At 42.5% G+C, this 13,948-nt stretch overlaps 1 protein-coding gene across 1 annotated transcript in view; it reads left to right on the forward strand.

The window, feature by feature from the left end:
• WDR70 (WD repeat domain 70) overlaps positions 1-13,948 on the forward strand; it is a 252,518-nt gene that overhangs the window by 198,051 nt on the left and 40,519 nt on the right. The window contains exons 12-13 of the mRNA XM_034773141.1: positions 6,150-6,234; positions 8,672-8,810. Coding sequence (XP_034629032.1) covers positions 6,150-6,234; positions 8,672-8,810 — 224 coding nt within the window. The remainder of the gene's footprint in view (positions 1-6,149; positions 6,235-8,671; positions 8,811-13,948) is intronic.

A 13,948-nucleotide genomic window follows, 5' to 3' on the forward strand; every position in this document is an offset into this window, starting at 1 on the left:
TGTCCCCAGAATGTGTATCCAGATGATCAGGCATCCGGATGACTGGTCACACTATGTCTAACTTTCTTAATCATTAGTCTATCACATTTCAGTTTAAATTGTATAAAAACTTGATTTATAGTATTGCAGGATTTAAGCATAAAAAATGGCTCCTTAGTGTGTTTAAAAATATTACCTTAATATACAGTATTTGCTTGGTTAGATGATTTTTTAAACTCTATATATCTGCTATACTAAAAAATGAGAAGGATTCATGCTTTATTTTAAATTCTTTGTTTGGTTAATGTTTTAATACAAGTATTGCTTTGGATCTGTACCAATAAAAGCAGGTGTGGATCCAGCAGTCATAGATTAGCACACCTGCCAAGTGCTGAGGATCAAAGAGAGGATCATTGTTTGGGGGAATGGGGACTTTCACTGAAAGCCTGATTGCCTCCCCTGCATCTGATGTAGATTCTGATTCGGAGATGAGGGAGGTGAGGCAGAGCTCAGCTGCAGGCACAAGGGAAAAGGAACAGCAGAGGAGTTGCTTATGGGAGTTCCTGGCTTCGTTCTTGTCAGTTATTAGCTATTAATCACCTGACAGAAATTTAAGAAAGTGATATTTACACATTTCGTTATTTTAAAAAAAGCATGTTTGACAATGTTTTCTTATCTTAACAATTAAGAGTGATTCAATAGTGTAGCTACTAATATATCATAAAAACAGGGCCGGCTCCAGGCACCATCGCAGGAAGCAGGTGCATGGGGCGGCCAATGGAAAGGGGTGGCACGTCTGGGTCTTCGGGGGCAATTTGGCGGCGGGTCTCTCGGTTGCAGAATTGCTGCCGAAGAATGAAGCGGCGTGGTAGAGCTGCTGCGGAAGTGCCGCCAATTGCGGCTTTATCTTTTTTTTTTTTTTTTTCTTCGCTTGGGGCGGCAAAAAAGCTGGAGCCGGCCCTGCATAAAAATAGAACTGAGTTTTATATTCTTGTATTATATAGAACTTACAGTGAACTTCTCTTGTTGTTTATAAGATAAAAATCTCTGAAAAATCATGTCGTGGCTCAATACATTTCTTGGTGTATCTTCTTAGAGGTGAACAACTCTTAAGTTGACTATTTAAGAGTCACCTATAAATGAAAACCAGTGTATCATGACTATATGTAGCTAAATTCAATGAAACCTATTCACCTCTGAGCTTTCAGATAGCATGTGCAAATATGTGCTACCTGTATGACTCAGAGATGAATATACTTCTTTTTTTTTTTCAGTTTTTAAACATCTCCCATTTAAAATATTTAGAAGGAAAAACTGTTTGGTTTAGAACTTCTTGATGAATGTGAAGAGATTCCAGATACAGTATTTCTGATTAATAGATTTAGAGAGTGTGTAACAATACATATTGGCCATGATTTTGAAAAATTTGATCTATACAGACTTCTGTTTTGATCAGGGTCGGCTCCAGGCACCAGTGGAGGAAGCACGTGCCTGGGGTGGCGCATGCTAAGGGGCGGCATTCTGTCTATTCTTGGGGCAGCACAGTCTGAGCGGCTTTTTTTGTTTTGGTTTGGTTTTGCTTCGGCAGTTCGGGCACTTCTTTTTTTTTTTGCTTGCGGCAGCAAAAATGGTAGAGCCCGCCCTGGTTTTGATAAACAGCAAGATGAATTGTTCCTTAAGGTAAATAATAATTTTGGATTTACTTCGATAAGTATTTGCTTAAGTAAATAAACTTGACATTCACCTAAATAAAACACTGATATTTATTGGCACAAATGGATATTATATAGCTATGTTACCTGTTTTTAATATCTGATTTTTAAATCAAGATTGATGTTTTTCTAAAAAATATTATCTAGTTCAAACAGACATTAATTCAGGGAAGTCTTACAGTCTGTGTTATACAGGAGGTCAGACTAGATGATCATAGTGGTTCCTTCTTGCCTTATAATCTATGAATTTATGGCGCTCAGAGGGTTTTTTGGAAGGTTTGGAGTTCTAGCAGCCATAATTTCTTCATGGATAGAGAAGCTAATATTCTTAAACACAATGCCAAGTGGGATGGTCTTTTGGAAGGGTAAAGTCTGGAGGACCCGGTCATCCTGAGAGACATAGAAGATGGTGTAAGTGTAGAAATGCGAAATAATTTCTCTCCCAGGTCCATGTTCTGTCATTTAGCTTTTGGCCCATGTGGGGAGTGATGAGCAGCTTCTGTCTCCTGGGTAGCTCCTTAATTGTCTTTCTCCAGCCTCGTGTGCATGAGCCATTGCAGAAGTACAGGGCTGTGACCTTGCCTTCTTTGATGTGATGTACATTTCAATGGTGCAACAGCATAGGAGTCCCTGCATTGCTCAGAGAAAACGGGGAGGCTCATGCATACTCTCCTTCCATTTTTCTCACACATGTAAGGGCCAGAAAATATTTAGACAGTGTTAAAGATATGTTTTTGTTTTCATACATTTAATATTTTGATGTTCTCTTATGTTAACCTTTTTATGTAAATAGCTTTCCTGTGTGTTTTAAATAATTTTATCTTAATCTATAAACTTTGTTGTTAGTGCAGAGAAATGAATCTTTTCCAGTGATCTTTGTGATGATTCAATTATCATCCTTGGATCTGTGCATTCAGCATGAGACTTGAGGGAAACTGCCACAGCTCTAAAGTTTACAGCCTTTCAGGCACTAGCACGGGAGCCTTATGCAACACTCACTTGGTGACTTAGACTGGGCCACACATTTCCAGGTCAGTTGCTCTCCTGGCTGATGTCAACAGTGGAGCTCCCCGGAGATTATCACATGGTTCACTTTCCAATTTATGGCAGCACCCTTGCTTCACAGTATCTCCCTCACCTGCCTGTATACTTTACAGTCTTCCTGATCAGCATTTTCTCCTGTCCCATCAGCATGTTGGTTCTACCTTGACTGAAGGCTATTTGCAAAAGACCTATCTTGGGTCAGCAAAAATGAAGGCATTATTCGGTTAGCTCTCTGTTAACTGTAGCAAATTTGGATCTAAACCTTATTAGGAATGACTGTGGCTGATCCCATCATTCTAAGAGTCTGGCCACAAATAATCACATGGACCAGGGCACCTGCTTGTAAACCCACCCTGGGATCCTTGTGCTGCTTATTGGCATGGAGATAGTTAGAGGCATTGTATTTCTCCGCAACTATATAAAAACATCCCAGCTTCTCAGGAGAAGTCTGCCATAAGGACTTAAAACTTTAAGTGGGGAAAAAACTGTGATGTGGTATGCTCAGGCCTAATGTGAATTCTTCTGAATGTCCCATTTAAAAAACTGCTTGACTGCCTTCTTTCTTTGTTTGAGGCTACATTTAAAAACTTATTCTGTGTGGATTTATCTGGCAGTTATTTTAGTCTGTCATGAACTAGTTGAAGGTAGACCAGTGTTGCTCCAGCCTCTATAGGGATTGATGCATTTAGAAATCATTATTAAATAAACCTTGGTGTTGTGGGATAATCATATAGTAATTTTCCAGGTGGCGGTGACTTCACCTCCAAGTGTGAGTTTGGGGCACCAGTGTCTGATTTACATTCATATTAAATTTTCATTGATACGGTAGTTCTATGGATGCATCCTAGATCTAAAGTGTTCTGCCTTAATGACCAAGTCATTCTAACAACATTTCTCCCACATCTGTCAGTGCCCATCCCAACAAGGCCTTTCTCCAGAAACTGAATGTGAAAATGACCTTGGACTTTTATCTGGAACCGACCAAAGCCCTGAAAAAGTCTTTCTAGCTTCTTCTTTTCACACAAATACAGTAGGGTTTGCTGTTAGCAAGAGAGCTATGTCTAAATAACTGTCTGATTGCATTTCTCCATGCTACAGCTTGGTGGGTCTGCAGCTTAAAGATCATGTCAAGGCTCATTCCATTAGGGACAGAGCAGCCTTGGATGCTAGCCTCAGATCTATCCCTATCCAAGAAATTTGCAATTAGCCAAATGGTGTTCTTTGCACACATTAACAAAGCACTGGTGCTTTTGTTTTAGCATCTAGACAATAATTATTGTTTCTCATGTTACAGAAACAAACACTTGGGTACTACTGGGACGGGCATTATTAGAAAACCCTAAAAAAAACAGATATTCCCAAGACAGGGAGTTCAAAACCCTTGTTCTCTTTTCCCTCCCCCTGCATTCCCAACCAACATAGATTTACTCTGGTCAAAATAATTTTATTGAAATTTGCCACCTTTCAACAAGCTTTTATGTTGAAGAGGTATCTTAGTCCTTCATATTTTATTTACACACACACACACACACACACACACATGCTGCTTTCATTCAAAGACATGCCACCTATCTTGATTTTCTGTTGTTACCATCTGTTACCCATTTTTCCTTTACATTTTATTTTAGATATCCTCTTTAAGCTCTTTAGTCTCCATGAGCGGGAATCCACAGTGATGAATATCTTTGGAGAAAAGAAAATGACTTCTCTCTAATTCTTGTGCTCTAGTTGTGTGCATTTCTGTACATTATCGCTCACCCAACCCCTCCCATCAGAGTTCAAGGGAATTCTGTTACTTCTTATCTAGATTTAATCTAGTACTTGTTTAAATGACTTTTATTTGCAAGTCCCTCTTCTCACCTTTGTAAGGAACTGACCTGGAATGCAAGGAGGTCAGCTAGTTGCCTTAGTGAGGGTTCTGTAATATGCAGGACCCTGTTGGTGCCTCAGAGACTCAAAATTTTAGAATTATGAGAATTTCTGCCTCCTCTCATTCTGGAAATAAGTACCCCAGAGTGATAAGCCATAGATATGCACATCTCTCTACACACAAGAATTACAGGTAACTAGCCTTCTTTAACATGTAGTTAATATGACATAACTACCAAAAGGGAATAAATAGCATAACTTTGATTGACTTGCTGATTCATACCACATTTATCAAAGACACATGACAACTGCTATAAATGACTTATTGTGAAGTAGTTCTGGCTTTTACAGTCACAATTTTATTGGAGGGGCTGTCCTGCAGTGTGTCTCCCACAAGGAATTCTGGCTGATTCCCTCAGAATTTCAGTAGGAAGAGGAGCATACACAGGAATAAAAATGTGGCCACTTTTGAAGGGACACTTTCTGTACCCCCCTGCAGCCGGAGGAACTGCCTCCCTCGTCCTGCTCCACACGGCCGGAGGACCTGGTTCTCCCCACCACAGCCCTGGGGCTGGTGGTTCTGGCTCTCTCCCCCAACCCCATGGCTCCGGGGCCGATGGAGCTTGCTCTCCCCCTGCAGACCGAGGAAATGGATACCCCCTGCAGAGGAGGAGCTCGCTCTCCCCACCCTGGCCCTTGAGGAGTTCTGTGCCACTGCTGATTGGGGAGGGGAGTGTGCCCCTGCTTCCCCCCACCACCCGCCCAGTGCACACCCGTGAGTGGGAGAACACATGCAGCAATTTTGGTGCACTTGTAATGGGTGAAGTGTGTACACCATCTGTAACTGCTCAGCTGGCTGGTGCAGAAAGTAGGCTGAGATTTGGGACTAATTTCTGTCTACCCTTCCTTTCCCCCTTTCAGGTAGCTAATGCCTGCACTCCATGCTTGGCTGCTGTGTGTCTTCTAAGGAAAAGGGGAGAGCTCCTTATGCTCTCTCCTCCTCCTTTGCACCCATGTAGGACGAGCTGTAATCTGGCTCCATATATCTTATGTAACTTTTGAACTGCTCCTTCCATTTTAACCTTTGTGATTTAGCTTGTGAAAAGTAAATGAAAATTAAATTGACAACTCCCCACTCCCCCTGAAAAAAATCTCTTACAGCCCCCAAACCCCACAAGCACAGGAAGGATTACTGTTTAAGGAGTTTCCATTCTGCTAGAAACAGCTAAAAGTCATAAAGTAGATGTTGGTAGGACTTTGCCACTGAGGAAAAGTCCATGACAGTCTCATTGAAGCATACAGCAAGGAACACTACAGGTGGTATTTCTCATTATTGAACTTGAAGCCATCATTTTAGGCACAAACAGCTCATTCTTTTCATGTAGCACTCCCGCCCTCTTAAACATACTGTTTTTTTTTTTCTGCTTTTGTTTTATTGATTTATTTAGCTTTTGGGTCCCTGGACAAAAATTAAGTTCCTACAAATATGTAATTCTTGACTCTTATGTGCTAACTTTTGTCATTTATTTATTGTTTGTTTCATAGGCGATGATACATTAAAAACATGGGATATCAGGCAATTTAAAAAACCTCTTAACTCAGTTGAAGGTCTGTCCAGCTTCTTCCCAATGTAAGTACTTTATTTACTCCAGCCAGTAGAAGCAGCTGCAGAAACAGCCAAAGCAGGGACAGCTGTAGTGGGAGGTGAGGGTAAAAATGGGGGCCAGCTGGGGCCATCCCTGGACCCTGAACTGTTCCGGGGAGACCCCAACCTTCAAGTAGTCAGGAGGCACTAGGAGCCAGGTGGTGCCGCTTTCTCCCCAACCTCCCACCATCTGATCTTGGGGGAAAAAACTGCAGAGGAACCAGCCAGACACTCCAGTTGTAGAGCAGCTGCAGAAAGAAGCCAAAGCAGGGACCTTCGGATATTGAGACAAGTTTCTACAGTTTTAACTCTGACCTGTGCAGATTGGCTGTTTGCACCAACCCTCTTGCTCCACCTCCCTCACAGTCACTTCACCTCTGCTTCACTCTACACCTGCCCCTCTCACTTTCCACTCCCCTGCCCTGTCACCTTCCCTTCCCTTCAGTGTCCCCTTTCTCTTCACTTTTTTTTCATGTAGTTTATTGCCTCCTAACTAAGCCCACCCCCCAAAAATGACAATAATTGTGCAGCTAGCATGATTGCTGTCATCACATAGTTCACTCTGCTTGAGTATGCTGTCCCCTTCCGCACCCAGGAACCATCTGCCACTCTGTGTTTGTACAGTACCAGGAACAATGGGGACCCACTCTTGGTTGGTCCCAAAGCATTACCCATAATAAATATGATTAATAATATTTAATAATTAGCAGCTGTAGTATGCAGGAGAGCGGAGTTGGAAAGTAGGTAACTAGACATTATATGTAGCATCTATATGTTGAAATTATTGTGTTCGAGCTCTTGGTGGGCAGGTATTGTATTTATTTTATTATTTTGATTTGTACTGAACACCTTGTTTTAGGCACAGCCAGTTACACCTCTCACTGAAGATTGGTAGTTTTCAAATGATACCTCAGAAATAAGTCAAAGACAGATTCAGTCTTAGACTTGGAACTCTTTCCGTGTTTCTAGCATTGAGAGAAAGGAAGGAGCATGTTGTAAAATACTTTTGACCATCTACTTACAATTGCTGTAAGTGATCAGGGTGTATAGCCTTTGGCCTAGGGGCTCTAACTGAGTGGAGGTGTTCAGGGACGGGAGTCACCAGACAGGAGTGGGAGGCAGGCCTGTCCCTGTCCATGTGCAAAGTACACAGCTGTGTAGGGCACCAGGAAATTGTGCCCTATGCAGCTGCCTGCTGCTCCAGCCCCTGCTCCGCCTCTTCCCTATGGCCCCCGCCCCTGCTCTGCCCCAGCCCCGCCTCTTCCCACCCCTGCTCCACCCCAACCCCGCCCCCACTCCACCCTTCCCCAAAGCCCCTGCTCCGCCCCAGCCCCACCTCTTCCCACCCCTGCTCCGCCCCAACTCCACCCCTTCCCTAAAGCCCTCACCTCTGCTCCTCCTCTTCCCGCCCCTGCTCTGCCCCCACTCCACCCCTTCCCCTGAGGACTCCAGAAGTGGTCAGGCCTGCCCTCACCGGTAAGTAGAGCGACCCGGCTCCAGCCTGCTTCGCTCCCCTGGTTCCCAGCCACGCCGCCGAAAATAGCTAGGGACGGTCCTGGTTGGAGGAATTGCAAGCCAAAATCCCATAAACAAGAGTCAGGGTCAGTCAGGCCAGGGTTGGACATCGAAGATCAGAAATAGTGCCAGGTTAGAATCAAAAGGCAGAATCAGAGTCAAACTGAAGTAGACAACTGGACATCAGAGGGAGTACCAGGCTAGAATCGAGAGGCAAGAATCAGGGTCGAAGTCAAGCTGGAGTCAGAGACTGGAGATCAGGAGACGAGGCAAAGTCTGGCATTGCAGTAAGCCAAAGTCTGTGTGGGTGCCCAGACAACTTCCTGGGGCAACCCTGGGGTTAAGTAGGGGCACTTGGCCAATTAGACGGCCACAGGGAACTTATCACTCTGTGTCTCTTGGATGGTACTTCCTGTGGCACCTACTTGCCACAGTGTTCCCTGATTGTGTCTCTGCATGGACTCCTGGTGACAGTGTGGGAATATCAGGTGCCCTATGCTCTACATAGGTGGGTTCTAGTTCCTCAGATTTATAATTGCAGCTTAAAATTAATTTGACAGATATTTCATTGGTGAAAACAGATTTCATGACCTACTCATTTGTTTGCTGATTTGGAAATTGCTGATTTTTTTTGTTTCCAGTGCTGAAATTTTGATAAGACTTCTGAAAAAGGGGTATTTTTGTTAATTTTGCCAAATTTGGATATTTTGTGCACAGCTTTATTTGTGCGTATGATTTTAGTTGTCAGACATAGTTAAGCCATTGACAATAGGTTTTAAAAACCTTTTGTATTAACTGTAACAGATAAAAGGGATTGTCTTGAAGATTCGTTTAACTGTATTTGTAATGATGTTCCCAAACATATTACAAGTGTGCCCATTATGATGATGATTTATTTTATCTACAGGACAGATTGCTGTTTCAGCCCAGATGATAAGTTAATTGTCACAGGCACCTCTATTAAGAAAGGAGGTGGCAATGGGAAGCTTATTTTCTTTGAACGGGAGATATTCCAGAAGGTGTATGAAATAGAAGTCACAGATGCTGTATGTATTTTATTTTTCTTCTAAAGTAGAATTCAAAATGTAAATTAAATCAAGTGATCTTTTTTTTTTTTTTTTTTTTTGCATTTCACACAAGAAAATTAAGATGGCACTTCTTATTTTTATGTGCATATAATTTCCATTAATACACATGTAATCTTCATTAACCTTAAATCTCGTTTTCGAGGGGATCCCTGAATGAAGACAGTGTAGAATTCTCTGAAAAAATGCCACCTTTATTTATTCTACTAAACCCTGGGACGAGATGTCCTTGAAGCAGAAGGAAGGTCCCTACTTTTATAGCCACTCCTATATGAAATGTGTTCCCCTGGAGACTTCCTGGGTACCCTCTCCAGTTGTGAAGCCATGTATAAGTCCAAAATTCTGACACACATGCCTGTGCCATTGAATCCACCAGTTCTCATGTTAAAAGATTCAGCTCTCTTCAGGGGAAAACTCATATTTGTCCCCAGTAGTTGGCGGAGTCAGTGCTATGGGATAGCCTGGGTAAATGCAGAACTCTTGGCATTCTTGTGTCAAAATGTAAGTCACCTATCTGAAACCCTTGGACAAGGAATATCCTTTGTCAGCAGTAATATGCAGTCCTAAAATACATGCACCTGTAATACAAGAAGGCTTATATGTATGACTTGAACTACCCAGCTATTTCCTAATACAAAAGTGAAGACTATATCATATAAAACAAATTGCCATAGTGGTGTACACAGGCAAGAATGTAGATTGTAGTAGTTGGAGTGGAACAAAGTTGTGGACGTCTGCGCACCAAATATGAAACATCCACGATGGTTGATAAGAGAATATCAGGTGGCCAATTATATGCCCCACTGGGCCAAGTAAGCCAATTCATTGATTCCCCTTTCAATGACAGGCACCTCCCATTCACCCATTTTCTTGAGCCATATCAGTCTTCACTGGCACAGCCCAACAAGACTCTGGCAGGAGTCCATTTACATTGAGACTGATATTTGTACAAGAATTTTCTTCATTAGATCCCATTTTCTGATCTTTCTTGATCCTGCAGTGAAATCTGCCTGAGGCTGAATTTGTTATAGCAAATATTTCTATGTTGGAAGACTTGGAAATCAAAAACACAGAGAATTAAGGAAGAAATAAAGAAGAGTGAGTTTTGAGGGGTAAAACTTTTTTATTCTAACTCACATCTTATCTATAGTAGTTATACCGCATTGCAGTTTTACTTTAGTATTAAAGAATTTCTCTAAAGAAAACATTGATAGGATTCCTACACTTTGGTATCACGTACCTGCTGTGAGACAGGCCAGAATTCACCCTAGCTTTCAAAAATTTTTGGCCTTTTTGTGGCACCAGTAGTACAGCCTCAAATATCAGTACATCAATACCCCCTCTAGAACATCATGACAAATCAAAGGCATATTCAGCTCTGTAAGTTAAAACATGGGAGACAGGTGCTGTGAGTAGCCTCTCTGGGGCATAGTGCAAATGACGAAAATGACACTAAAACTCCAGTAAAACTGAATTTGAAGTCCACAGGAGTGAGAATCTGGAACTGGTCATGATGGCTGCATCTCCTACTGGCAGGCGGAGAGAGCTCATTTTACAATAGCAGTCAGAAGAGATTTGTAGAGACTCCACTGGATCTTTTTGTTCCACAAGAGTGGGAATCTTGGTTGGTCTTTTATAGAAAAGTAGTTTCTTACCTGTTAATATGTTTCTCTGAAAATGTCATTTGACTGTATTTCTACTCACCCACCCAAGTTCTCTGAGTTTGGAAGGGAAATAACATTTTCAATGACTGACTTTTTTCCTGACAGTCTTGCCCTAGCATAACAGTTCTTTAGGATTATTGGAAATTCCTAAATGCTTGCAATTTGAGGAGCTATCTACTTCTTACTCATCTAGGCACTGAAACAGGATGTTCTAGACTGGGTATTGGGCCACTGACAGTTCTCGGAATTGGGAGGAGTTGAACTACTGTTGCCTCAAAGGGCCAAATATCTGAGAAGTGTGGAGAGGATTCCAGCCTGTCTCCTTTTTGGGAGCTGAGACCCAAGAGTATCTAAATAGTCCTTTTTAAAAACTGTAGTAAATGACTTTTATCCATAAACATTTAGTACTTCTGCTTTTTCCTAATTTGTAGCTTTAAAATTTAAGATTGATATTCTCTTAATTTGAGTATAATCAATGGATAAAATGGAACACTGGAATTACTAAATGAAGAATTAAGATTTACAAAAGCTGATCTCATGACATAATTTTCTATAGGCCAGCACTAATAATGCCTCTGAAATTGGTCTGTCCAGAATCCAACTTCAACACTGCACATCTAAGAAAAACACAGTTAAACGTATTAGCATTCATCTTTAAAAAAGGGGGGGGGAGAAATTACTCTAAAACACCGTTTTAAAATAAAAGTAATCTGTTTTCTCAGTGCCTTTCAGTTGCTTGCACAATTCAGCTTTTTCATTAGTGTTTTCTTTTTCTTGTTTTTCTCAAATTGCAATGTAAGATGAAGTATAAACAAATTGAGGAATGTTGAAGAATGAGTGGATTTTAAAGGCATACAGAGTTTCTGCAGCTTACAAGTTGTACGTGCTGCTTGTTAGAAAGATTACGGGCTTATAAAGAGATAGATGAATATCTTGTCTGTGGTTTACAGAAAGATTCTTTTAGCAGTTTGGTACAATTTACTTGCTTTCTACTGAAAGATTTCATAGTGTTTTTTTTCTCTATAGTCACTTAAAAATGTAAATAGAACACTTATTGTAATTGAAGATGAATATGTTCTTCGAGATTGCACATGTCCATTACACTTTAGGTGTTTGTGCACTCCACTGGCACAGTTGTCAGAGAGTTTTCCCTTAGCGGTATCCATCAGGGCTACACGAGTGTCCTCTGCTGCCTCCCGCACCATGCTCAGGCATAAATGTTTGAGCCACCCCGATGCTCCTCAGTTCCTTCCTACCACCCGTGATGGTTTTTGGAGCTCCCTCTCTTTGCTTCTGCAAGTGTTTAGGCAAATCCTGTGAATAGTGGCCTTTCTATAGTTAGTTTGTAAATAATTTTTTTTTAATTATTGTTTTGTGTGGTTCCGGCACCCGGTACCAAAGATATGCTGCACTCTCCAGGTTTCAAGCCCTGGCACTCTTGTGATAAGGCAATGCCTAATAGTGACCCTTATCCCAGCTGTGAGCAACAAGTGTAAGGACTTTAAGCCTCCATTCTAAAAGAGTAAAGTATCTGCTCCTCAAATAGGTGCTATGTCTTTCATCTGAGCTGTCTGCCTCACTCCAGGTACAAACGACTCGGCATTGACCACTAGCTCACTTCCAGCACTACTGGTGCTGAGAGGCAGATTGGCATCACCAGTACTGAGGAAGAGTCATGGAAATTGGATAGGGTGCTGGGACTGGCAAAAGAGGTCAAGCCTTTCTAAAGACGGGTGCATTCAAGGAGAAGGCACTCCCTGGAGCACACCTCTAAACAGGGGAGTTCATTGACTCTGGAGCCCAGTACAGGCATGTCGAGACTGGTCCGTGAATCACCTTCATCAGCATCTCCTCACAGCATGGAACCGCAGAGTGTCTTCCTAGTGTGGTCTACTCCTGAGACATTTGAGGTTGCAAGAGAGTTGCTGAATCTCTCGGTCCTGCTGTTACCTGCAATTCAAGAGACTCACCTGTCATGCGTTTCCAAGGTACCATCGTAAGCGCCTTCACCTCTGCACTGGGCAGTTCCATCGATTCAGACGTCAGGATACTGATTAAATCAGTACTGTCAAGAGCAAAGCCACAGATGACCTACCTGACTCCCCTTTCTTCAGAGTCTGAACCTGCTTCACCAGTACCAATGGGTGTGGCATCACCATGGTCACAAAAGGAGGCAGCTGCTTCATCAAACTCTGAAGTGGGATCCTATGTGTCCCAGCCTAGCCAGTTCCAAAGTCACTAGTATGTTACCTGCCTGTCCTGGTTTCAGCCTCAGTTACATTAAGGAGCTTATAGAAGGAATCCTTGGGCATTGCCTGGTTAGAGCCCATGGGTCTCCTCGTGTCATTCAGGAACATCCCCGCAGACACCTCAGCAAGCTCATCTACTGATCATCAAGAGCATAGGCAGCACAAGCACTCTAGCATTGGTAGCAAGCCTGGCACGGAACAGATTTGAGATCCCTCTCATGACCAGCTGCAAAAGGAGCAGGAACTGGACCATCCCCCAGTACTATTGGCATCCTCTTCCTCATCTCCTGATAAGGTAATTGTAGTGGAGCCTATTTCTCTGCTTCCTGATGATTTTAAGACCCATCAGAAATTGTTCAGGGGGGTGACTATGGCCCTAGACATCCAGTGGAGGAGGTCCAGGAAAAAAATCTCACAAGCTGGTGGACATATTGACATCTGCATCTCCAGCCAGAATAGCACACCCTATAAATGAGGCTAGCTTAGATCCTCTGGCAGAGACCAGCTTCCCTGCCTCCAACTGCAAAAAGAGTGGACAGGAGGTACTATTTCCTCTCAAAGGAGTTCAAGTACCTGTATATTATCCCCCTTCAAAAACTGTAGAGCAGCCCTGAAATCCCTGGATGGACAGGTTGAGAGCAGTCTAACAGTTCTAAAAGTGCCATCTTTTTTCTTTTCCAGTTTTTCCTTTTCTACTCTGTCATGCTTGGACTCACATCACAACAGATCGATGGTGTTCTAAGCACAGTAGGAGTGGGATATATGCTCTAGTTTATTTCTACCTCCATCCTGCTTCCCCATCCCTCTGCAGGGACCACCCTCTCACGAGACAGTGTTACTGCAAGAAATACAATAGCTCCTTGTAGGAGCTGTAGAGGATGTCCCTCCCTTTTTCAGAGAAAAGGGGTTTTACTCCCGATACTTCCTGATCCCAAAGCCGAAAGGGAGTGCCAGGCCTATTTTAGATCTAAGGCAGTTAAACAAGTTCTTTAAAAAATCAAAATTCCAGATGTTCACTCTAGCTTCCATAATCCCTTCTGTAGAGCTGGGGGACTGGTATGTTCCTCTCAATTTAAAGGATGCCTACTTTCATGTGACAATACATCAGTGCCGCAGAAAATTTCTGAGATTCACTGTCAGAATCATCAGTGCACAATGCTCCCCTTTGGTCTCTCGACTGCCCCGT

The sequence above is a fragment of the Trachemys scripta genome, chromosome 6, assembly GCF_013100865.1.
Source record: "Trachemys scripta elegans isolate TJP31775 chromosome 6, CAS_Tse_1.0, whole genome shotgun sequence".
Taxonomy (NCBI): Eukaryota; Metazoa; Chordata; order Testudines; family Emydidae; genus Trachemys; species Trachemys scripta.